The 26598-nt window shown below is 38.7% G+C and overlaps 4 protein-coding genes across 4 annotated transcripts; all 4 read left to right on the top strand.

Annotated features, from left to right (window-relative positions):
- The first annotated feature begins 1309 nt into the window (after nt 1-1309).
- On the top strand, nt 1310-5413 carry LOC141018138 (extracellular calcium-sensing receptor-like). Its single transcript, XM_073493038.1, has 9 exons — nt 1310-1434; nt 1700-1994; nt 2132-2218; nt 2469-2738; nt 3319-3525; nt 3618-3887; nt 3968-4195; nt 4277-4400; nt 4500-5413. The coding sequence occupies exons 1-9, from the start codon at nt 1325-1327 to the stop codon at nt 5411-5413; spliced, it is 2505 nt and encodes an 834-aa protein (XP_073349139.1). The 5' UTR covers nt 1310-1324.
- Nucleotides 5414-6612: 1199 nt separating this feature from the next.
- LOC141013014 (extracellular calcium-sensing receptor-like) lies at nt 6613-13367 on the top strand. Its single transcript, XM_073486556.1, has 10 exons — nt 6613-6722; nt 7080-7374; nt 7530-7616; nt 7835-8104; nt 8472-8675; nt 8811-9080; nt 9350-9577; nt 9674-9797; nt 10175-11071; nt 13135-13367. Exons 1-10 carry the CDS (start codon nt 6613-6615, stop codon nt 13365-13367), a joined length of 2718 nt encoding a protein of 905 aa, XP_073342657.1.
- A 1135-nt stretch (nt 13368-14502) lies between these two features.
- LOC141013003 (extracellular calcium-sensing receptor-like) lies at nt 14503-18895 on the top strand. Its single transcript, XM_073486545.1, has 9 exons — nt 14503-14612; nt 14851-15145; nt 15317-15403; nt 15805-16074; nt 16502-16696; nt 16795-17064; nt 17457-17684; nt 17788-17911; nt 17982-18895. Exons 1-9 carry the CDS (start codon nt 14503-14505, stop codon nt 18893-18895), a joined length of 2493 nt encoding a protein of 830 aa, XP_073342646.1.
- A 1498-nt stretch (nt 18896-20393) lies between these two features.
- Nucleotides 20394-25138, top strand: LOC141012992 (extracellular calcium-sensing receptor-like). The gene is made up of 9 exons (XM_073486535.1): nt 20394-20593; nt 20872-21166; nt 21327-21413; nt 21675-21944; nt 22301-22507; nt 22595-22870; nt 23713-23940; nt 24031-24154; nt 24228-25138. Exons 1-9 carry the CDS (start codon nt 20394-20396, stop codon nt 25136-25138), a joined length of 2598 nt encoding a protein of 865 aa, XP_073342636.1.
- The last annotated feature ends 1460 nt before the right edge of the window (nt 25139-26598 follow it).

Below are 26598 nucleotides of genomic sequence, written 5' to 3'. Positions count from 1 at the left end.
GTCTCAGGCCTGCATCGATCCTCTGATTAAAGGGTACCCATTTTATTTTCATTTAATTAGTGAGAGTGCCGGCTTTAGGTGTGATATTTTGGGTGTTTGTTTTTCATATTGAATGGTTAATTAGGGACATTGAAGAGACATTTGTGTTCACTGGAACTGTCAGAGATATCTTTTATTTTGGGTTATTGACTGGAACATACCTTTAAATAGGAGGACTCGAAATTGAATTATTGTTTGTTTATTTTTCCATGATTCAAATATTGTTTTGTTGCTGAATATTAACCAAAGTAAATAGTTAACACTTACCTGTGGTTATTTATTTCATCTTGCATATTATAAATAGTGTTGCTTATACTTGTATTTGACCTAAGAGTGCTCAAGAGGGAGAACTACAAGTTAAAGGGTACACATTAGGAAGAAAATTGTCATTTATGTACCGTAGTGATTAAAAAACATCCAAAGAAACAAAACACCACTAGTGGGAAAAAAGCATTTTAATTAGTTAGAACATTATAAATAACAGTTGATAATAAACAAGGTGTTACAGTGTACTTACCATATCGCATTAATTAGCTAACTAATAAAGAGGTTGTAAGAAAAACAACAAACTTGGGGAGCGCACCTCGGTAAGGTAGATCTGACGTCTAGAGGGCGCTACACATTCTAATATTAATTTTGCTTAAGCTTGGTGGTAATACATAGCTACACCATATCAAAGATACAAAACTCAATATCATTTTGGAAAAACACCTTTTCTGGCTAAAACATGTTAAAGTACTATCTGTTGGGTAGTTCGGCAATGTCTTTTTGCAATGATGAAAGACACAAACATACGGTACAAATATCAAGTTTTATTAATAAAATGTGTGGGGTGTGTCATACCAAGAGAAATAAAGTACAATAAATAGAAAAAGAAAAAAAATGTTGCTTACCTGACAAAAGACTAAAATGTGAGTTGTGCTTTGCTTAAACTCTTGCTGATATGGAATAGCATTTAATGTGTGCTGCATCAACTCAATTAAGTTTATATGTGTATTACCCTGCCCCTATAGCCCTTGCCCTGATGGGTGGTGAAAATGATTTAACAATGACAGAAAGCATGCAAAGGGGATGACATAGCCCTGCTTATAAAATTAAGCAACCCTGTATGAAGAATACAAACAGTTGTGAAGGGAGGAGGGCAGTCATGGGAGCTTTTCTTATTACACATTTCATCTTGTGTCAATACCTTACCTTGTTTTTTTTCTCCTTCTCAACTTTATACACTGCCTATTCCTCTTTTCCCTCATCCTGTAAACTATGGAGAAAGTTTGATCTTAATGAAATGCACAAGCCTGGCGATGTGGTTCTAGGTGGGCTGTTTGAGGTCCACTACACCTCTGTCTTTCCTGAGCAGACATTTACCATGGAGCCACAACAGGCCAGCTGCCAAGGGTAAGATAAACACACACAGCAGACAGCATCAACCTTTTGTAAGGTAGAAAATGTCCGTGTGCTCAAATGCTTATAAAAGATGAGTATTTTAACTTCTCGTGACAGTTTAAGTGATGCTTTTTGGAATAAATATTACATCCATTAAAAAGCATATTATTGCAAATCTGTAATGTATAATAAACATAGGTTTAGTCTTTGTGTATATGTACCCATTTCTCATACAGCCATATTACTTTTTAGTTAATAGTGATACTTTGTGTGTTAGCTTTGACACTCTAGGGTTCAGGCAAGCCATGAGCATGGCCTTTGCTATTAATGAGATCAACAACAACTCCAATCTGCTACCTAATGTGACTCTGGGATACAGTCTTTATGACAATTGTGGTGCACTTGTTATTGGATTCAGTGGTGCATTATCACTGGCAAGCGGCCGAGAGGAGCAGTTTCTGCTTCAGCAGAACTGTTTAGGGAGCCCTCCAGTCCTGGGCATTGTGGGTGATTCATTCTCTACATCTTCTATTGCCATCTCCAGTGTGCTAGGTTTATACAAAATGCCCATTGTAAGTTTTTTATCTCCTACATTTGTATTGTTGGACTTCTTTGTACTGCATTTGAATGTATGCCATTTACAAAAGTGATATATTATTGTTAATAGTGACATGGGTAACTTGAGTTTAAACTGTATATTACTTTGTAGGTGAGTTATTTTTCCACATGTTCCTGCCTGAGTGATCGGAAACGGTTTCCATCCTTCTTTAGAACAATCCCAAGTGATGCTTTCCAGGTGAATGACTATTTCCAAGTTTAAAATGCAAACTTTGCCTGTTTCAGGCAGTACAGCAAGCTTGTAGAAATTGTCCCTCATGACACAAACCTTTACTTTTCTCTTAATAGCATTAATTAATTGTGATTCCATTGTGAAGCATATGTAAAAAATAATTTCAGCTGCATTAATTTAAGTTAGTGTTATAAGTCACTTTATGAGAATATACTTGTCAATGCACTAATCCCTTCACAACAATATATTCACTTAGGTGCGTGCTATGATTCAGATTCTGAAACACTTTGGCTGGACTTGGGTGGGCTTGCTTGTCAGTGATGACGACTATGGATTCCATGTTGCCCAATCCTTCCAATCTGACCTGGCAGACTCTGGCGAAGGTTGTCTGGCTTACTTAGAGGTTTTGCCCAGGGACAGTGAACCAGTTAAACTAAGGAGAATTGTGGATATGATGAAGAAATCCACAGCTCGTGTTGTCATGGTGTTTGCACATGAGGGTCACACAATTAACCTCATGGAAGAGGTTGGGCTTGAAATAGAACTTAATTATAACTTAATGTTATTATACAACTTTGTATATGTCGAACTGAAAGATTTAGTCACGGTAACATATTGTATTGTGATTTCATAGCGAATACAGACCTCTGCTGTGAGCCAGGATTTAGGGAATTGTATATTTGACAAAAACATCAACAGATCAGGTTGTCATGTTTCCACATGAGATCCACATGAATTAGCAAATGGAAAATAGGAGGAGGATAGAAATCCTTATTTTAAAAAATGTATCATGATAAATTATTTTAATTCTTAACTAATAGTAACTGTTTAAAAGTTAATCTTGTTGTGAGCTCAAACCACCTATTATGTATGAAACAATAGAAGTGGTTATCTACCTTACATCATGAGGACTTCTTTTTGAACATATGCAGACAATACATATAGTATTTAACTTTACCTATGTTAAATTGGACGTTTTGCACTTAGTACTTAATTAATACTTAACTGTTGTAAGCAAAAGAATATTTGTCAAAAGCGCATGACAATTTCAACAGCACATTTCAACAGAAATCTAAAACATATATTTTATATAATGCTCAATATAGGTGGTGAGGCAGAATGTGACAGGGCAGCAGTGGATAGCAAGTGAAGCTTGGACAGCAGCTGCTCTGCTACAGACACCCCGTCTCATGCCATACCTTAGCGGCACACTAAGCATCGCCGTCCGGCGAGGTGAAATACCAGGGTTCAGGGAATTCCTCTTACAAATACGTCCCGACCAAAATCACAGTGGCAGCTATGGAAATAGCATGGTAAATTTTATCTTAATCTAATCTAATCTAAAATTCCAAAAATAATACATTGTATTTTCTGTTAATAATGACTTATTACTAATGTATTTCAGGTGAGACATTTTTGGGAATACATGTTCCAATGTAAATTTGATCCATCTAGCTGGTTGGAAGCTGGGGGTGCTCTTTGCACTGGACAGGAAGATATTGAAAGTGTGGAGTCTGAGTTTTTGGATGTTTCTAACCTCAGGCCTGAGTATAATATTTATAAAGCTGTGTATGCACTGGCACATGCACTTGATGACATACTGCAGTGTAAGCCAGGGAGAGGGCCTTTCAGTGGACACAGCTGTTCAACTGTGCAAACACTGGAGCCATGGCAGGTGCGTTATCAATTAACACTCCACGTTTTATGTTTTGAAGACAGCTGCTGTTTATTTTTATGTTTATAATCCACCTATAGCTTGTAAATTATTTGCAACAGGTGAACTTCACCACACCATTTGGTGATCAAGTGTCATTTGATGAGAATGGTGATGCCTTACCGATCTATGATATCATGAACTGGCTGTGGCTCCCTGATGGAAGAACTAAAGTTCAGAATGTGGGTGAGGTCCAGAGGTCGGCTTCCAAAGGTGAAGAACTCACAATTGATGAAGACAAAATCTTCTGGAACTTTGAATCAAACAAGGTTATGCTATTTCAGACACCTATGCTTGTTTTGGACTGTAGATAATAATATAGAGTTACAGATTAAGTTTTCTTCCTATAGCCACCCCGGTCAGTGTGCAGTGAGAGCTGTCCTCCAGGTACCCGTATTGCTAGGAAAAAGGGAGAACCCGTGTGCTGTTTTGACTGCATCCCTTGTTCTGAGGGAAAGATCAGCAATAAGACTGGTGGGTGTTTATGCTTTAATATATTATTTTACTAAGGACATAAACTTGTATCTTTACTACAGTAAGGATCTACAATACCATCTTTCCCTTTTTTTTCAGACTCCATGGAGTGCACCAGTTGTCCTGAGGACTTCTGGTCCAGCCTCCGACGTGACGAGTGCATTTCTAAGAAAACAGAGTTTCTCTCCTACCATGAGCCTCTGGGTATCTGTTTGACAACCACTTCATTGCTGGGCACATGTGTCTGTGCTGTTGTCCTGGGCATCTTCACCTATCATCTTCATACACCCATTGTACGTGCCAACAATTCAGAACTGAGTTTCCTACTTTTGGTGTCACTTAAGCTATGCTTTCTCTGTTCACTGCTGTTTATTGGCCGTCCCAGGCTGTGGACATGCCAGTTAAGACATGCAGCATTTGGGATCAGCTTTGTGCTTTGTGTCTCCTGTATTTTGGTAAAAACCATGGTGGTTCTTGCTGTGTTCAAGGCCTCCAAGCCAGGAGGTGGAGACAGTCTGAAGTGGTTTGGTGCAATGCAGCAGAGAGGAACAGTTATTGTTCTCACCTCTATCCAGGCAGCAATCTGCACTGCTTGGCTTGTCTCTGCCTCACCAGCTCCTCATAAAAACACTCAATACCACAATGACAAGATAGTTTATGAGTGTGTAGTTGGGTCCACAGTTGGTTTTGCAGTGTTACTGGGTTACATTGGCTTACTGGCTATCCTCAGCTTCCTGTTAGCATTTCTGGCAAGGAATCTTCCAGACAACTTTAATGAGGCCAAACTCATCACTTTCAGTATGCTGATCTTCTGTGCTGTGTGGGTAGCCTTTGTCCCTGCCTATGTCAACTCTCCAGGCAAATATGCAGATGCAGTTGAGGTATTTGCCATCCTGGCCTCCAGTTTTGGCCTCTTGGTGGCACTCTTTGGACCCAAATGTTTCATAATCCTATTTCGACCAGAGATGAACACAAAGAAGGCAATCATGGGTCGCGGTACGACAAATTCATAGTCTAGTCTAAACCAATATGCAATTTGTGACATGCCCTTGGATTGGTAAATATATAACAAATAAGTTAAATGGTATTTTACTTCAGAAATAATTACAATGTATAAAATAAATTCAGAAGAAACTGGAAACAATAAAAAAGTCTTTGTGAAAGTGTGAAACAGATTATTAATGTGTTATTGCCTTCCTTTTGCCGATCATATTCAGTAAAATTTAGTTGGCTTTGCCTTCCCTCAGTTTACACTGATAATGACATTATAACAGTTTTATATGACTGTTGTGTGTTGTGGTTGTTTAAATTTCACGAAGTTACTTTCCACATACTAAGAGAAAACGCCACAGGAAGTATGGAAGGTATGTTATGGTAACCTTAATTCTATAAGCACAGAACTTTTAATGGACTCATCAATCACACACACATTTGCCCACTGAAAATTTACATGTGTGTAGTCCTAGCTAAGTATGTGCGTCACCATACATAAGGCAATCAGGCCACTAACTACTTTTCTACTACCCCTTCAGCAAACGGTGTAAGTTCAGCAAGGTCCATTGTTAAAGGGCTCTGCTTGTTCTCACAGAACTACCATATCATAGCTTTTGTTTTATCTCACACAGGCTCCGGCCTCTGCTGGACTCGCCACTTCTCCCAATTCTTACGACAATACCACTTCAGTAGGGAGTAGGGAGCACTACCCAACCAAGTTAACATGTACCTGTAACTGGGTAGGTAAATAAATAATTAATAACATGAATTTAAATTTCCTTAAGAACACAAAAAAGCAGTTAAAATGCAAGCACTTGCCAAAATATATAATATTGTTTGTGACTCATATTTGCTGAAACACATGATGAGGCATTGCATTGAACTTTGACTTTTCTATGTTGTATTAACTTAATTAAGTTGATATGTGTTTTTAGTCCTGCCCCCAGCCCATGGCCTGATGGGTGGTGTGAATGATTAAACAACGACGGAAAGCATGCAAATGGATTGACATAGCCCTGCATATAAAATTAAGTATCCTCGCATGAACAATAGAAACGGTTGTGAAGGGAGGAGGGCAGTTATGGGAGCTTTAATTGGCATATATTTCCTTTTGTGCATCTACCTTATCTTTTCTTTTTTCTATTTTGCCCCTTTATGCTCTGCATCTTCCACTTTTCCTTCATCTTGTAAATTACGGAGAAAGTTTCACCTTAATGAAATGCACAAGCCTGGTGATGTGGTTATAGGTGGGCTGTTTGAGGTCCACTACAGTTCTGTCTTCCCAGAGCAGACATTTACCATGGAGCCTCAACAGCCAAGCTGCAAAGGGTAAGACTCACACACATAGGCTACACCACAGATAGCATGTATCTGTGCAAATTGTGCTGTCTCATCATTCAGTATTATCATTCACTATAGAGTATTCATTGTTTCTCAAAGTTTCTTTGTGCTTAAATGCTTATGAAAGATGAGTCATTTAACTTTTCATGACAGTTTAAATTATGCTTTTGTAATATATAACATATTTGTAACATAATTATAACATAATTGTAACATATGTAAATATATATATTTTTTGCAACTGTGTCATATGTCGTAAACATAGGTTTAGTCTTTTGTGTATATGTACCCAGTTCTCATACAGCCATATTACTTTTTAGTTAATAGTGATACTTTGTGTGCTAGTTTTGACACTCTAGGGTTCAGGCAAGCCATGAGCATGGCCTTTGCTATTAATGAGATCAACAACAACTCCAATCTGCTACCTAATGTGACTCTGGGATACAGTCTATATGACAATTGTGGTGCACTTGTTATTGGATTCAGTGGTGCATTATCACTGGCAAGTGGCCGAGAGGAGCAGTTTCTGCTTCAGCAGAACTGTGTAGGGAGCCCTCCAGTCCTGGGCATTGTGGGTGATTCATTCTCTACATCTTCTATTGCCATCTCCAGTGTGCTAGGTTTATACGAAATGCCCATTGTAAGTTTCCAATCTTATACTTTTTGTCAAAACAAAATGTACTTTTATGTGCTGTATCTAAATTAATACCATCTCTTTAACTGACACATTGAACTATAAAAATGTTTTGACAATGTGATTGTTACCTTGGGTTTATACTGTATGTTTCTTTATAGGTAAGTTATTTTGCCACATGTTCCTGTTTGAGTGATCGGAAGCGGTTTCCATCCTTCTTTAGAACAATCCCAAGTGACGCTTTCCAGGTGAATCCCTATTACCAAGTTGAGAGCTTCAAATTTTGTCTGTTTCAGGCAGTACAGCAAGGTTGTAGAAATTGTCCCTCATGACACAAATCTTTTCTTTTTACTATATGGGATTAATTAACTGTATTTCTATTGTAAATAATGCAATTTATGGAAGCTGAAGTTAATGGTATGGTTGTCTTTAACACTAATCCCTTCACACCAATATATGCAATTAGGTGCGTGCGATGATTCAGATTCTGAAGCACTTTGGCTGGACTTGGGTCGGCCTGCTGGTCAGTGATGATGACTATGGACTCCACGTTGCCCAATCCTTCCAATCCGACCTGGTTCAGACTGGTGGCGGATGTCTGGCCTACTTAGAGGTTTTGACTTGGGACAGTGACCCAAGTGAACTCAAGAGGATTGTAGATGTGATGAAGAAATCTACAGCTCGTGTAGTCATGGTGTTTGCACATGAGAGCCTCTTGATTAATCTAATGGAAGAGGTTGGGCTTGAATTAGAACTTAATTATGACATCATATTACTGTACAGCTTTATGTTTTATTTCTCAAACTGAAAGATTTAAGTTACAGTAACATATTTCCCTGTGACAAGTAGATTTAACTGAATAATACAGCAGTGAGAAGTGATCTAGAGGATTGTAAATTTGATAAAGACATCAACAGCTCATGTGGTCATGTTTGCACATGAGAACCACTTGAATTAGCTAATGGAAGAGGATACATTTAAATGTATTGTGATTTCGAAATCCATGATGTTTTGTGTGACATGAGACATGGGGAATTTTTCTAGACAAATGGTATTTTTTAACAGAGATTTCAAACATAATTTTAATATAATGCTATACACAGGTGGTGAGGCAAAATTTGACAGGCCAGCAGTGGATAGCAAGTGAAGCTTGGACAACAGCTACTGTGTACCAGACACCTCGTCTCATGCCGTACCTGAGTGGCACACTGGGCATCGCCATCCGCCGAGGAGAAATACCAGGATTCCGGAAATTCATATTACAAATGCGCCCTGACCAAAATGAAAACATTTATGGAAATGACATGGTAAGTATTTGATTTGACAATCAGATCTTTAAAAACAACCACAATAATAGTAAGAATATTATTCTTACTATAATTGCGGTAATAAATAAATTGTAATTTCTGTCAATATTGACTTTATAATACACTATATTTCAGGTTAGGCAGTTTTGGGAATCTACATTTCAGTGTAGATTTGATCCAGCAGGTTGGGCGGAAGCTGGGGGAGCACTCTGCACTGGACAGGAAGATTTTAAAAGTGTGGAGACTGAGTTTTTGGATCTTTCTAACCTCAGGCCTGAGTACAATGTGTACAAGGCTGTGTATGCTCTGGCCTATGCCCTTGATGACATGCTGCAGTGTGAGCCAGGGAGAGGGCCTTTTAGCGGGCACAGCTGTGCCACTTTGCAAACACTGGAGCCATGGCAGGTGTGATATCAGTTTACACTCCACCTGTTTATGTTTTAAGATAGGTACTACAGCTGAAGTGCATACTAAATTGATGACAGGCTAATGCTAATAAACTAGTTAGATGACAGCCTGATTATCTTGAGGGTTCAATAGTTAAAAAGACATTAGAAAGATAAACATGTAATGATGTATCCTTTCACAGTTAGATAAACCACATTTTTTATTCAGTATGAGCTATTCACATCTCTTAACCTTAAGTCATTTTTGTGTCTATTATCCATTTGTAGCTTGTACATTATTTGCAAAAAGCCAACTTCACCACACCATTTGGTGATCAAGTGTCATTTGATGAGAATGGTGATGCCTTACCGATCTATGATGTCATGAACTGGCTGTGGCTCCCAGATGGAAGAACTAAAGTTCAGAATGTGGGTGAGGTCAAGAGGTCGGCCTTCAAAGGTGAAGAACTCACAATTGATGAAGATAAAATCTTCTGGAACTTTGAATCAAACAAGGTTATTTCTGCTTTTTCTGACACCTCTTCTTTTTAGACTGTAAATCTTAGCAGTGTATAATAATATAGAGTTATAGATTAAGTTTTCTCCCTATAGCCACCCCGGTCAGTGTGCAGTGAGAGCTGTCCTCCAGGTACCCGTATGGCCAGAAAAAAGGGGCAACCTGTGTGCTGTTTTGATTGCATCCCTTGTTCTGAGGGAAAGATCAGCAATGAGACTGGTTGGTGTTCATGCTTCAATATTTTATTTAATTTTACGGAATTATATACTGTATATATACTACACAAGGCTGTAAAAATGAAGTCAAGTTGAACTGAACTTTTCTTATTATTATTCTTATTTACAATAATGTTTAATGATGTATTGTATTACATTGCCCTGCTTCTACTTTTACCTTTTCCTCTTTAATTGTAAATAATACCATAGTTAAGAAATGATAAATTACAATCATACCAATAATCATTGAAACTGAAATCTATGCATTATTTAATGTGTGAAGTGCAGATATTGGGGCATTTTGAGCATATATGAATATTGCAGAGGATGTCACCCCTGCTACAGCAAGGATTTATCTCACCACATTTCCCATTTTGTCAGACTCCATGGAGTGCACCAGTTGTCCTGAGGACTTCTGGTCCAGCCCCCAACGTGACCACTGTGTTCCTAAGAAAACAGAGTTTCTCTCCTACCATGAGCCTTTAGGTATCTGTTTGACAACCACCTCCTTGCTTGGCACATTTGTCTGTGCTGTTGTCCTGGCCATCTTCACCTATCATCGTAGTACACCCATAGTACGCGCCAACAATTCAGAACTGAGTTTCCTGCTCTTGGTGTCACTCAAGTTATGTTTCCTGTGCTCACTGCTGTTTATTGGCCACCCCAGACTGTGGACATGCCAGTTAAGACATGCAGCGTTCGGGATCAGCTTTGTGCTTTCTGTCTCATGTATTTTGGTAAAAACCATGGTGGTTCTTGCTGTGTTCAAGGCCTCCAAGCCAGGAGGTGGAGATAGTCTGAAGTGGTATGGGGCAATGCAGCAGAGAGGAACAGTTATGATTCTTACTTCTATCCAGGCAGCAATCTGCACTGCTTGGCTTGTCTCTGCCTCACCAGCTCCCCATAAAAACACTCAATACCACAATGACAAGATAGTTTATGAGTGTGTAGTTGGGTCCACAGTTGGTTTTGCAGTGTTATTAGGCTACATTGGCTTATTAGCTATCCTTAGTTTCCTGTTAGCATTTCTGGCAAGGAATCTTCCAGACAACTTTAATGAGGCCAAACTCATCACTTTCAGCATGCTGATCTTCTGTGCTGTGTGGGTGGCCTTTGTCCCTGCTTATGTCAACTCACCAGGCAAATATGCAGACGCAGTGGAGGTATTTGCCATCCTGGCCTCCAGTTTTGGCCTCTTGGTGGCACTCTTTGGACCCAAATGTTTCATAATCCTGTTGAGACCAGAGAGGAACACAAAGAAGGCAATCATGGGTCGAGGTACTAGCAAGTCATAAAAAACATATTTATGTATACTAAAATTATCAACTTGTCCAAACCAATATGTATTTTTCATTCATTGAGTCGTGATTTGCCATTGAAATACCAATATATAACAAATACGTAATCTACTTTTTAACTCCAGAAATGTTTTATTCTGTCAAGAATAAATTCAGAAAAAACTGGAAGCAATAAATAAGCATTTGTGTCAAACAGACTCTGATTATTGCCTGTCTTATTTTGTCTGATCACATATTGTGGGATTTAACCCTTGTATTATGTTTGTTTCTCCCCCCTTACTTTGGTGTTCCCGGTCAAATTTGACCGGTCTGATTTAACTGCTCTTACATTAACACAAAAAACATCATTCAAACATAATCATCAGCAAATTGTATTTAACACCTTTTAATGCTGTAAATAATGTATCCAACTAGTGGTGAACATGAATAACTGCAGTGAATATCCAAAGAATAGACACTGAAAATTATAATAATAATCAAACCAGAGACCAAATTCACAGAACATCAGAAAATCAACATGAATAGTCATCTCTCTCTCTCTCTGTGTGTGTGAGAGAGAGAGTGTGTGGGTGTGCATGGGGATGTTTTCCATCTATTGGAAGAACATAATCTTGTATTAAAACCCTTTCATTTCCTGTGCTGGTCATTTTTGACTGGGAACACCACAGGTGTTACAAAGTTGATTAGACCACTCAAAATTCAATGAAAGTGGTAATCAACAACTTTACATGTTCAAATGCCTAGTGTGGAGGATATCATAAGGCCTTGAGGTAATCAGAGGAAAAATAACATTTTTATGATATTATGAAGTTGTAAATCGGTCAGATTTGACCCGAACACCACGCTAGGGTTAAGACTGTCAAAGGCATTTCCTCAATTTCCATCAGAGTAAAAAGGTGAAAGTAAAAAAAACAATACCATGTGTGTTGTTAAAACAGGTATTCTAATTTTTAGGAGGCTACTTTCTCCAAATAAGAGAAAGAGCAATGGGGAGAATCAAAATATTATTATTATTAAAAATATTTTCATGTGTAATTTAAACAAGTCTGACATTAAAAGCAATCCTTACCTATGCAAATACAAGAAACAATCCACGGAAAGTTTGGGCACACCATAGTATGAGTCAAAAAAGAAAACATGACTTATCCACATTGCACTTACATGACTACTTGAAGAGCTGCTAAAACGTTGGGCATATGTATGATACTATGAATAGAGTTGTTGGATTTTGGACAAACAGCACAATATCAACTCCATATAATGCATTTTTTTTAAATATGTATATACGAGTCAATTTTATTTCTTATCTTTTTATTATATTGTTTATTTTTACTTTTTATTATTGTTTATTGTAATTACTGTCCTTTGGCTGCTGTGACAAAGAAATTTCCCCATTTGCGGGACAAATAAAGGAATTCTGATTCTCAATTTTTTTCAATTCAATTCAAAGGGGGCTTTATTGGCATGAAAGTTTAACAACAATTTTGCCAAAGCATATGTCCAAACACTTGGACAGAACACAACAAATAACAACACAAACACAACACCAAGATTGATTTACATTAATTATATATACAGTATATACAGTACGTGTGTGTGTCCGTCACTCACTGTCCCTCAGGTTGTGGCATGTTGACACATATTGGGCAGCAAGGTATGCCCTATCTCCCTCTCCCAGGAGTATTTTTAATTTTGATATGTCGTTCAGCTCTTTGAACTCTGAGATTACCGAATTGAATTTATTAAAATAAATGTTCCTGGTTTCGTTGAATGCTTTACATTGTAGGAGAAAGCGCATCTCTGTCTCAACCTCACCTGTCGAGCAGTGACCACATGTTCTGTTTTCTTTTGGTTTCCATGATTTTTTGTGTCTTCCTGTTTCGATTGTCAGTTTGTGGTCACTGAGCCTGTACTTGGTGAGGATCTGTCTCTGCTTTCTATCTCTGACAGTAGAGAGATATTCTGCTAATTCATAATCTCTTTTTAGGGCTAGATAACATGCTAATCTTCATTCTCATTCCGTCTTGCCAATCACTGTCCTAGGTCCTGGATCTGTGTTCACCTACACACCTGCCATCTATCAGCCGCAGCAGTTGCCAGTTCCAGAGCTGCAGCTGTCAGCTGCTTCCCTGACTCCACCTCCTCACCTGCTTGTCTACACAACCAGCCTCCAGGTAGTCCTCCAGAGCAGCTCTGTATGCCTCCTGCCCTTCCTCAGGAGCAGCTCAGCCTGTCTGGTTGTCCTGCTGCCCATCCTCCAGAGTGGTTCAGTTTAGGTCACAGGACTCCAGAGTGGCTCTATCTGCATTGCCTGCATCCAGGCCTTTGCCTAAATCTCTTCCATACTTTGGCCCTTCCTCCTGGTCAGCCCTGCAAAAACCAGGAAGCTGGCGTAGGAAACATATTCTATTTTAGCCTACTTTCCTATTTCTTAACTGTTTTAATGTTTTGTTTTAATGTATTTTAAATGCTTTTACTGTATTTTTTATGCGCCTGTAAAGCACTTTGAGTTGCCTTGTGTCTGAATTGTGCTATACAAATAAACTTGCCTTGCCTTGCCCTTGCTTGGTCTTGCCCCCTGGTCATTTGCCTGTGGTTTCCTTCTCAGCCGTTGCATTGCCCCCAGGTCATCTGCCTGACATCTGCTACTCTGCCCGTCCTGCTCCCAGCCCACTTGCCTGCAAGCATCATACATCTGGTTGACGTGTCCCCTTAGGTTTCCACACTGCAATTATGACATAAGTAAGCCAATTCAGGTACACCATATATTCAGTTAAGTAAAATTTTACACTGACTGAAACTTTTAACATGAAGTTAACTCATCTTGCTTAAGCTCTTGATAACACTATATCAACACCACATGGTGCCATTTAAGAATTACTTTATTTCTGGAAGAACACCATTCCTGGCTAAAACATGGTTAAAGTACAGTAAGATCATGCCTTAAAGCCTTACCAAGAGGTATAGTCAGACTATGGTAGACAAACAGTCAAACAAGATACAATTCAATTTGTCAGTATAAGAAAAGAAGATTGACATTAAACTGCTGCACAAAATATAAAATATGTTTCCTGGCTTTTATTAGCTTAAAATACTTCCTGATAAGGCATAGAACTTTATAAAGTATTTTTTTCAGTTATAATGACAAACATTTGTATGTATATCATGTTCTGCCCCCATAGCCTCATGGGGGATGTAAAAGAGGCAAGCCCTGTATATAAATTGAAGTAACTGTGTATGATGAGCGGTTGTAAAAGGAGGAGGAGGGCAGTTATGGGAGCTTTTCTTGACTCATATTTCTTCTTTTGCATTTACCTTATCTTTCTCTTCTTCTCATTCTCCTCTTTATGCTCTGCATCATCCCCTTTATCCTTATCTTGCAATTTACAAAGAAAGTTTCAGCTTAATGAAATGCACAAGCCTGGCGATGTGGTTCTAGGTGGGCTGTTTGAGGTCCACTACACCTCTGTCTTCCCTGAGCTGACATTTACCACAGAACCACAACAGCCCAGCTGCCAGGGGTAAGTTTGACACATATACAGCAGACAGCATTAATCTGTGCAAATTATGCTGCCTTTTCAGATTATTTATGGTAAGGGACATGGTGACATAAGTAATGTAGCTTTTCCTGACATCTGTAGTAATACTTCTAAATAACAAAAAAGCTGATGTTGACATATATCTAATCTTACAGTGTTCTCACAGTTCTTACAGTGCCATTTTACGGTTGCCTGTTAATAGTGATATTTTATGTGTTAGTTTTGACACTCTAGGGTTCAGGCATGCCATGACCATGGCCTTTGCTATCGATGAGATCAACAACAACTCCAATCTGCTACCTAATGTGACTCTGGGATACAGTCTTTATGATAACTGTGGAGCACTTGTTGTTGGATTCAGTGGTGCTTTATCACTGGCAAGTGGCCGAGAGGAGCAATTTCTGCTTCAGGAGAACTGTTTAGGGAGCCCTCCAATCCTGGGGATTGTGGGTGATCACTATTCAACATTTTCTATTGCCATGGCCAATGTACTGGGTTTATACAAAATGCCCATTGTAAGTTTTCTGTCTTTTATATCCTGTTCTGTTGTATTTTTAATGTACATTTATAAATTATCTTCATCTTTAACATTGTTGAAATATGACTATTTGAATAAGTAATATGAGGTATTTTGACTGGGTCTGAGTTGACTCTGAGATCAGTTGTGTGCATTTGTTTCTTCATAGGTGAGTTATTTTGCCACATGTTCCTGTCTGAGTGATCGGCAACGGTTTCCATCCTTTTTTCGAACAATCCCTAGTGATGCATTTCAGGTGAAAAGTCATTTGCAAAATTAGGAACAGCAAAAAAGGTTTCACAGGAAGTGCAGCCAGCATGTAAAATACGGTCTTAATGAGACAATCATTTTCTTAATTCTTAACAAGCTTAAGTAACCCTGATTCCATTGGAAACTTATATTTAATAGTATGATCTTTAAAAGTTATACTGTTTTTTTATTATTATTTTTTTTATTTGCTTTATTTTGTTTTATTTGGTTCATTTTATGCCACTTAAAGAGAATTCAAACTATGCACTTATCCCTTCAAACTAATATTATTATCAATTGTGAAACACGTGAATATATAATGTATATGAATTAAGGTAGGTTGCACATCCATTTGAAATAATATATGTGTCTGTGCAATAATCCCGTCAAAACAATTTATCCACTTAGGTGCGTGCTATGATTCAGATTCTGAAACACTTTGACTGGACTTGGGTCGGCCTGCTGGTCAGTGATGATGACTATGGACTCCATGTTGCTCGATCCTTCCAGTCTGACCTGGTTCAGTCTGGTGGAGGTTGTCTGGCTTACTTAGAGGTTTTACCCTGGGACAGTGATGCAAGTGAACTACGGAGGATTGTGCATATGATAAAGACATCAACAGCTCGCGTTGTCATGGTGTTTGCACATGAAATCCACATGATGCATCTAATGGAAGAGGTTGGAATTTAGATGTAATATGGTTTAGAAATCTATGATTGTCAGAAACCTACCATGATGACATTTCTTGTTTTCTTTTTTTTCTATTATTATCATTTGTTTGTCTAACCAAAATTAAATCTCCACTTTTTTGGAAATCATCATTTTCAATCAAACCAAAGTGATTTGCAAAAGCAAATTTCAATTCCAGTTGGATTGTTGTCATGTTAAATTAAATTAATACACTGTTTGCTTTATAACTGCTCTTTTTTATTAACTTATTAATATTACCATACGCAAACCCTATTGTTAACTAGTATTTTCAGCATCTACACTCACATGCCTTAAAAATTAGCTGCATAATAGACTAAACAATATTTTCTACAAAGTGCACTGTATTTTTCCAACAGAGGTCTGAAATATACATTTTCTATAATGTTTTACACAGGTGATGAGGCAGAATGTGACAGGCCAGCAGTGGATAGCCAGTGAAGCTTTGACAACAGCTACTGTGCTTCAGACACCTCGTCTAATGCCATACCTGGGCGGCACATTGGGCATTGCCATCCGCCGAGGAGAAATACCAGGGCTCAGGGAATTCCTCTTACAAATACGTCCCGACCAAAATGACAATGGCAACTATGTAAATAGCATGGTAAGAGTTCAGTTTTATGATTTGATCTAAAATTGGAAGAATAATATCATGTTATTTCTATTAATAATAACTTCAATATATTTCAGGTGAGACAGTTTTGGGAATACACATTTCAATGTAAATTTGACCCAGCAGGATGGGTGGAAGCTAGTGGAGCACTATGCACTGGACAAGAAGATATTGAAAGGGTGGAGACTGAGTTTTTGGATCTTTCTAACCTCAGGCCTGAGTACAATGTTTACAAGGCTGTGTATGCTCTGGCCTATGCCCTTGATGACATGCTGCAGTGTGAGCCAGGGAGAGGGCCTTTCAGTGGGCACAGCTGTGCCACTTTGCAAACACTGGAGCCATGGCAGGTGTGATATCAGTTTACACTCCACCTGTTTATGTTTTCAAAAAAGCTGCTTCACCTTGAGGTACATACTAAATGTAGTTTTGTGAATATTGTCTAAAAAGACACATTTTGTCAAAGTGACATTGGTGTGCTGGCTATGGATTTATGATATACTTTCAAAAGTAATATGTTCATTTTATTTTACATTTAATACTAGAGGTCCCAGGATTTAACACATTCCCTTTTTGTTTTGTGAATATGATGACTGACTCATGGTATTGAACCAGTAAGACATAAATGAAAATGTCATGATTTTGTTGCGGATCATTTAAACGGTAAGATAAACCTCTGTTTGTATGGGGACTGTCTCTGTCCTTATCTAATTTTCTTCATTATTTCTATCATTTTTTCTAGCTTGTCCATTATTTGCAAGAGGTCAACTACACAACAGCATTTGGCGATGAAGTATCATTTGATGAGAATGGTGATGCATTACCAATCTATGATGTCATGAACTGGCTGTGGCTCCCTGATGGAAGTACTCAAGTTCAAAACGTGGGTGAGGTTAAGAAGTCGGCCTTCAAAGGTGAAGAACTCACAATTCTTGAAGATAAAATCTTCTGGAACTTTGAATCCAACAAGGTTATTTCTGCTTTTTCAGACATTTCTCCTTTCTTTGGACTGCACACAGTATATCTGCAGTTTTTAACAATATGAAGTGAAAAATTTACTTTTCTCCCTGCAGCCACCTCGATCAGTGTGCAGCAAGAGCTGTCCTCCGGGTACCCGGATGGCCAGAAAGAAAGGGGAACCTGTGTGCTGTTTTGACTGCATCCCTTGTTCTGAGGGAAAGATCAGCAATAAAACTGGTGGGTACTCATTTTTATTTAATTTTTTACTTTATGGATGAATATCTCACCATTTTCCCCTTTATGTCAGACTCCATGGAGTGCACCAGTTGTCCAGAGGACTTATGGTCCAGCCCTCAGCGTGACCACTGTGTTCCTAAGAAAACAGAGTTTCTCTCCTACCATGAGCCTCTGGGTATCTGCTTGACAATCACCTCATTGCTTGGCACATTTATCTGTGCTGTTGTCCTGGCCATCTTCACCTATCATCGTAGTACACCTATAGTACGTGCCAACAATTCAGAACTGAGTTTCCTGCTCTTGGTGTCACTTAAGCTATGTTTCCTGTGCTCACTGCTGTTTATTGGCTACCCTAGACTGTGGACATGCCAGCTGAGACATGCAGCGTTTGGGATCAGCTTTGTGCTTTCTGTCTCATGTATTTTGGTAAAAACCATGGTGGTTCTTGCTGTGTTCAAGGCCTCCAAGCCAGGAGGTGGAGCCAACCTCAAGTGGTTTGGTGCTGTGCAGCAAAGAGGAACCGTTTTAGCTCTTACTTGCATTCAGGCAGCAATCTGCACTGCTTGGATTGTCTCTGCTTCACCAGAGCCTCATAAAAACACTCAATACCACAATGACAAGATAGTTTATGAGTGTGTAGTTGGATCCACAGTTGGTTTTGCAGTGCTAATGGGTTACATTGGCTTACTGGCTATCCTTAGCTTCCTGTTAGCATTTCTGGCAAGGAATCTTCCAGACAACTTTAATGAGGCCAAACTCATCACTTTCAGCATGCTGATCTTCTGTGCTGTGTGGGTGGCCTTTGTCCCTGCATATGTCAACTCACCAGGCAAATATGCAGATGCGGTGGAGGTATTTGCCATCCTGGCCTCCAGTTTTGGCCTCTTGGTGGCACTGTTTGGACCCAAATGTTACATTATCCTGATGAAACCAGAGAAGAACACAAAGAAAGCTATCATGGCTCGAGGCACCACAAAATTATAATTTTAGCACAAAATGTGGATTAAAGATTTTACATTAATAATTCTGTTTTTGTCTGATGATTTAATTTTGACATTCTCCGGGATTTGAAAGATTAAACAACATACATTTTTAACTGCATGTACAATTCTGCAATTCCACATCATGGTGAAGGTGACCGTAGAATTCTCATGAATTTAAGCATGTGACTGTCCAATCAAATATTACAAACAGAATTGGCAGCAGCACTAACTTTTTCTTTTCAATTGGTAGCACAATGGAAAATACTTAAAATATAAATTTAAAAACATAATAATTTTGATGATTAGTAGATTTGGTGCTAGGGTGATGACATCAACTGCAAATATGAATTCCAGTTGTGCTTTTTTGGAATTTAGTTGAGAATGTTATCTAAGCATCAATTAATTGTTGGACATTATCATATCAAAGTAAACAAACAAACAAAAAAAGAAACCAATAAAATAACAATTTACAGAAAACTAAAAAAATATACCAACAGGCCAGTTTTTACACCCAACTTTACAAAATTATTTTTTTTTAAATTAAAGTCACTGAACATGTTTACCAGGATGCCTTTATTGTCTCAAAATTAAGTCATCATAACTTACATTCATCAACAAGACCCAACTCCCTAATAATATCCCTGATTGAAGAGCTACAGTTAAGGATGTGGGTGAGGTCAAGAGGTCGGCTTTCAAGGGTGAAGAACTCACAGTTGATGAAGACAAAATCTTCTGGAACTCTGAATCCAAAAAGGTTACTTCTGATTTTTTCAGACCCCATGTATAACTCATTATAGCAGTGTAAGGTAGTGCAGAAAATGGAAGATGTATTATTTCCAAATTGTATTAGTATGTTGCTACCATCTAGTGGACACTTAAAAAGACTTTGTTGATGTTTGATAGTGAAAGCCACAGACTTGAAGCTAATTGCATTTTGTGAGTTCAAATTGTCATGTTTAGTTTAAATTTGGAAATATACTCAGCACAAAGTGGCTCTTCTGATATGCTTTGGTTTTAGATTGCAGAGCATATCTGAAGAAAACGTGTTTTTTACAACAATGCAAGTAGATGCTTTACTGGATGGTCGACTCTATCTACTTAACAACATAACTTACACATCAAAGTCAAATTATTTGTGACTAAAAATATATGATAATAAACATATGATTGTAATTCATATTCCACAACACCCCAATCATTCATCATCCAAAAACAAAAATTTGGGTTGGAAATTTTGCTCCCATGGCCTGAGATGTTATCAAAAATGCTGAAATTAATTCTGCCTCAACACAAAATTATTTACAAATGAAATGCATTACAGGCCCTGCCCCTATTTTTGCTTATACCCCAATAGTCCAATGGGTGGTGAATAAGATTAAACAATACTGCAAGTCAATAAAAGAGGTTAACAGCTATCAAACTGGGCTCTGAAAAGGGGTAACAAGAGGGGAGTCATGTGGGCATATTTGGAGATCAACTTTATCTTGCTTATGTATTTCATGTTGTTGTATTCCTACTTCTCTGGTGCTGTGTCCTCCCCTCTTTATTCCTCCTCCTGCCTGTTACAGGGACAGTTTAATCTAAATGGGCTGCACAAAGCTGGAGATGTGGTTCTAGGTGGGCTGTTTGAGATCCACTTTTTTTCTGTCTTTCCTGACCTGTCCTTTACCTCAGAGCCACAACAGCCTACCTGCCACGGGTGAGTCTCTCAGGGAAACAGCAAAAGCAGAAACTGGGCAAAATCTGTTCCATTGCCTGAATGCATTTCTGATAATAAGCAATTACTGTGAAAGAACTACATTTTGTATTTATGCCATTTTAAATATTTTATTTATTTGCACACTTTAGTTTAATTTAATAATTGTTGTTATTCAGCTGTCTTAATTGTAAAATCTGTAATTGTGCAACATGTTCATATCGTCACACTTACTGCATGTTGTATTTATCAATACTGAACAGTGGTACTTTTTGTGTTAGTTTTGATATTCTAGGATTCAGGCAGGCCCAGACCATGGTCTTTGCTATTGATGAGATTAACAGAAACTCCAACCTGCTACCTAATGTGACTCTGGGATACAGTCTTTATGATAACTGTGTCAAACTAGGGATTGGATTCCGTGCAGCGTTATCCTTAGTCAGTGGTCAAGAAGAGCAATTTATATTAAACGAGACCTGTGTAGGAACCCCTCCAGTTATGGGGATTGTGGGTGATTCTTCTTCTACACGTTCTATTGCCATCTCCTCTGTCTTAGGTTTGTACAGAGTACCTATGGTAAGTTTTCCGCCTTTCAATCTAATAATTCTTCTGGATGATTTTGATGTCATTTCAAATTCACTGTCAGTTGTAAACATGGAGGATTGACCTTAAAAGGTTAACAAAGCTTGAAAAGGCTTTGAATGTTTTCAGGATGTACAGTCTGTGTCTTTCACAGGTGAGTTATTTTGCCACATGTTCCTGTCTGAGTGACCGGCAGAAGTTTCCATCCTTCTTTAGGACGATCCCAAGTGATGCTTTCCAGGTGACCATCCATCAGCAAAATGAAAATGCATAAAAGAGTTGTAGAGAAATCTTCCTCAGAACAAATATGCAACAAAAAAATAAATTCCTTTTATGTAAAAACAAGTCACTCTGGGGGTCACTTATGGGGGTGTTGGGTCTCAAATAACAAACCTGAGAGCCAAGAATCCAACAAGGTCCACTGTCGAACCTGTTAAGCAGGTTTTCCACTGAAAGATTATTGCGGCCTGTGCACTAATCCCTTCATTCTTTACTCTCTTAGGTGCAGGCTATGATTCAGATACTGAAGCGTTTTGGCTGGAGTTGGGCAGGTCTGTTGGTCAGTGATGATGACTATGGACTCCATGCTGCTCGATCCTTCCAATCTGACCTGGCTCAGTCTGGTGGAGGTTGTCTGGCCTACTTTGAGATTTTGCCCTGGGGAACTGACCAAGCTGAACTAAGGAGGATTGTGGATGTGATGAAGAAATCCACAGCTCGTGTGGTCATTGTGTTTGCACATGAGAGCCATATGATTAACCTCATGGAAGAGGTTGGGCTTAAAAATACAACTTAAAAATAAATGAATATCATTATGCATCCTAATGTTTTACCTTTCGAACTGAAAGATTTAAGTTGCAATGATATATTCCCCTTTGACAAATATACTGTATATTTCTTTTAATAAGTAAAACCTCTTATTGTCTTATAAACCTCAGCGTTGACTGCCCTGTTAAGGGTTTAAGAACGAGATCAGGTATTCAGTTGTGATGATATGCATCGTTTTGATATTAAAACTGTAAAAGATTGCATCCCCATATGAACAAGTGAGAAAAGATAACAAACGTGTGAAAGACAAGACACTAATTCAGTGTCATGGCAGTATGAATTAATTTATTTTATACGCAGGTGGTAAGGCAGAATGTGACAGGCCTGCAGTGGATGGCCAGTGAAGCTTGGACAGCAGCTACTGTGCTCCAGACCTCCGATCTAATGCCATACCTGGCTGGCACACTGGGCATTGCCATCCGCCGAGGCGAAATACCAGGACTCAGGGAATTCCTCCTAGAGATACGCCCTGACCTACACCACAACAACAGCTATGGAAATAGCATAGTGAGAGTTTAACTGTGCAATTTGTTCTATTATTTGCAAGATTAATACTTAGTCATCAATTGTAACACTATTTTGAATATATTTCAGGTTAACCAGTTTTGGGAATTCACATTTCACTGTAGATTCACACCACCTCCAGCAGGTTGGGTAGAGTCTGGCGGAGCGTTATGCACTGGAAAGGAAGATCTAGAGGATGTGGAGAATGAGTTTTTGGACATTTCAAACCTCAGGCCTGAGTACAATGTGTACAAGGCTGTGTATGCTCTGGCCTATGCCCTTGATGACATGTTGCAGTGTGAGCCAGGGAGAGGGCCTTTCAGCGGGCACAGCTGTGGCAATTTGAAAGGACTGGAGCCATGGCAGGTGTGATATCAGTTTACGCTCCATCTGTTTTATGACTAAATCATATGGTTAAGTATTTCCTGCAAAGTGGTGTTTAGGGTATGGAATTAAAAACAGGGATAAAATAAACAGATAACCAGTGTTGGGGGTTAGCGTTACAAAAGCAACGCGTTACAGTAATATATTTCTTTTAGCAGTAACGGGGTAATATAACGTGTTACTAATAATATTTCAGTAATATATTACGACAGTTATGTCATGTAACGCGTTACAATCCGTGTCTCTACGTGACTGAAATGAACCGTATTTTGTAGGCCTCATGATGAAGCCTCACATATGTTCATGCATTCCTTGTTCTGTGGACTAAAATTAAAAGGCATTGAAAAAGAGATTTCTGTCTTGTCATGTCATTATAGGCTACATTATAGAAGGTATAGGTCTATTATCTTTCATATGACTAAGCCTACAATTAAAAATATTTATTCCTATTTCATAATATATCAGACTTTGATCCTTGCCTGGGCATTTTGTTGAAAGTAACTAAAAAAGTAGTGTAATAAGTAATATATTACTCTATGCAGACAGTAATATTGTAATGTAATATATTACTTTAAAATGAAGGTAACTAGTAATATGTAATATATTACATTTTGAAAGTAACTTGCTCAACACTGCAGATCACTAATGATCAAGTGCAGAGAAAATAGTTGAAAGGTTTTCCCCTACAGCTGGATGATAGCAGTGGATAGTATTATCAGGTCAGTGATGAGTTCATGTGTAGTATTAGCCCTGTGTTCACCATGACATTCTTTTTTAATCTGCCATCTTTGGTTTTCCTATCTCCCTTTTTCTGATATAATTAGCTTGTGTATTACCTGGAAAAGATCAACTTCACCACACCATTTGGTGATCAAGTTTCATTTGATGAGAATGGTGATGCCTTACCAATCTATGATGTCATGAACTGGCTGTGGCTCCCTGATGGAAGATCTGAAGTTCAGAATGTGGGTGAGGTCAAGAGGTCGGCCTTCAAAGGTGAAGAACTCACAATTAATCAAGATAAAATCTTTTGGAACTTTGAATCAAAAAAGGTTAGTTCTGACTTTTCATATACCTCATGGATAACTCATTATTGCACTGTAAAGTAATGAAGAATAACATATTTACTTTTCTCCCTATAGCCACCTCGGTCAGTGTGCAGTGAAAGCTGTCCTCCAGGTACCCGTATGGCCAGAAAGAAAGGGAAACCTGTGTGCTGTTTTGACTGCATCCCTTGTTCTGAGGGGAAGATCAGCAATAAAACCGGTTGGTATTTAATTTCAAATTTTGCAGTTTGGAGACATAAACATGCATCTCAAGAGTTTCTCTATTTTCATAGACTCTATGGAGTGCACCAGTTGTCCAGAGGACTTCTGGTCCAGCCCCCAGCGTGACCACTGTGTTCCTAAGAAGACAGAGTTTCTCTCCTACCATGAGCCTCTGGGTATCTGCTTGACAGCCGCCTCATTGCTGGGCACATGCATGTGCGCTGTTGCCCTGGGCATCTTCATCTGTCATCGCAGAACACCTATAGTACGTGCCAACAATTCAGAACTGAGTTTCCAGCTATTGCTGTCCCTTAAGTTATGTTTCCTGTGTTCGCTGCTGTTTATCGGCCGTCCCAGGCTGTGGACATGCCAGCTGAGACATGCAGCATTTGGGATCAGCTTTGTGCTTTGTGTCTCATGTATTTTGGTTAAAACCATGGTGGTTATGGCCGTGTTTAAGGCCTCCAAGCCAGGAGGTGGAGCCAGCCTGAAGTGGTTTGGTGTTTTGCAACAGAGAGGGACAGTTGTCGTCCTTACTTCTATTCAGGCAGCAATCTGCACTGCCTGGATTGTATCTGCCTCACCTGTTCCTCATAAAAACACTCAATACCACAATGACAAAATCATTTATGAGTGTATAGTTGGGTCCACCATTGGTTTTACTGTGTTACTGGGCTATATTGGCTTCTTGGCTATCCTTAGTTTTCTGATTGCATTTATAGCAAGGAATCTTCCAGATAGTTTCAATGAAGCCAAACTCATCACTTTCAGCATGCTGATCTTTTGTGCTGTGTGGGTGGCCTTTGTCCCTGCTTATATCAGCTCACCGAGAAAATATGCAGATGCAGTGGAGGTGTTTGCCATCCTGGCCTCCAGCTTTGGTCTCTTGGTAGCACTGTTTGGACCGAAATGTTACATAATCCTCATAAGACCAGAGATGAACACAAAGAAAGCAATCATGGGACGGGGCATCCAGTCATAACCGTACTTAATTTCATGTGACAAATTAAGTCTTTTCTATACACAATGAAAAAAAATACAGGCAGAAAAGTAGTATAACGGTATCGATGTTAAGATTAACAAGGCAGGGATCCAGGCAGGAAATAGTACTCTTGCTTTTGTGACTTTCCATGGTGTAAGTTAACCTCACAACTGATTAAACTGTTCATTACTTCTCTGAACAAATTATGCAGACTCTTTTGGTTCATTTCACATTGTTATATGAATTTAATTTCCCCCAAAGCTGACAGGCTCTGACACGGCTGTCCCTCCCAGCTCTGCCTGCACCTACTTGGCAAAACCTTACAACACACAAATTTTCAGGTTCAACAAATTTGGAGTTTGGATCATGGAGCCAGTGCGTCTCATGTATGATATATAGTGAAGGTTATATGCTAGAGGAACAAGAATGTGACCTTTGTTACTTGGAAGACAGCACATTTCCCCAGCTGCTCAATACAACTATTCCTCTATGACCAAGATACGGTGTAAGGAGGGGATGAGAAACCTCTGCATACACAGAAGCCTGTCACCCTGAGTATGACCTCAGCATAACTTCCCCTCCTGGGTGAACAGAGTGGGAGATGTATGTCGACAAATTTACAACTATGAACTTATGAGACTTAACATATGGAAATTTGGTTACAAAAACTGACAACTTCTTACAGGTTTCTGTCTGTACTCATAGATGTACATTTACAATGTTGTATACTTGTATGCAGTGTGCTTGTATTCATGTTGACATGAATATGAATATTGAACAAGCACTGTAATGAGTAAATCTACGACATTGTAATTTAGACAAAGGCCTAATGGTTAACCTACATTGGATTCATGTTTCTGGAGAACTGATCATATCTATTATTCAGTAAGTTACTATGTGCCAAACAGATACAATAGATATCCATCAAACATGGTGAAAAAAAAATAGATGGGGAGATTTATTATTTCACCATTTGCTTCAACTGTGTTAATGTTTGATAGTGAATTCAACACACTTAGGGATGATTTTTGAATTTGATGAATTCAATTTGGTGAGTTTAGGTTAAATTTTGGATTACACTTAATACAGTGTCAGTGTTAATACGGTGTCAATATATATATATATACATACATAAATATATATATATATACATATGCATTGTGAGGAGCTTCCTTATCTTGATATCAGTGGCTTCTATCTCCTCCTTTGGCCAGCTTATTATGCCAGCCGGGAATCTGACGACTGGCAGGGCATAGGTGTTGATTGCTCGGACCTTGTTCTTACCATTCAGCTGAATTTTCAGGACTTGCCTTACTCTATGTAGGTATTTGATGGTGGCTGCTTTCCTAGTGACCTCCTCATGGTTGCAATTTGCTTGTGGGACCCCAAGGTACATCTGCTGTGTTGCCTTCTGGTAGTTCAACCCTTTCAGTTCTGATCATCTTCCCTCTCTTCAATAC

This window comes from Pagrus major, chromosome 2 (assembly GCF_040436345.1).
Source record: "Pagrus major chromosome 2, Pma_NU_1.0".
NCBI classification, from domain to species: domain Eukaryota; kingdom Metazoa; phylum Chordata; class Actinopteri; order Spariformes; family Sparidae; genus Pagrus; species Pagrus major.
This window is presented reverse-complemented; position numbering and strand designations above follow the sequence as displayed.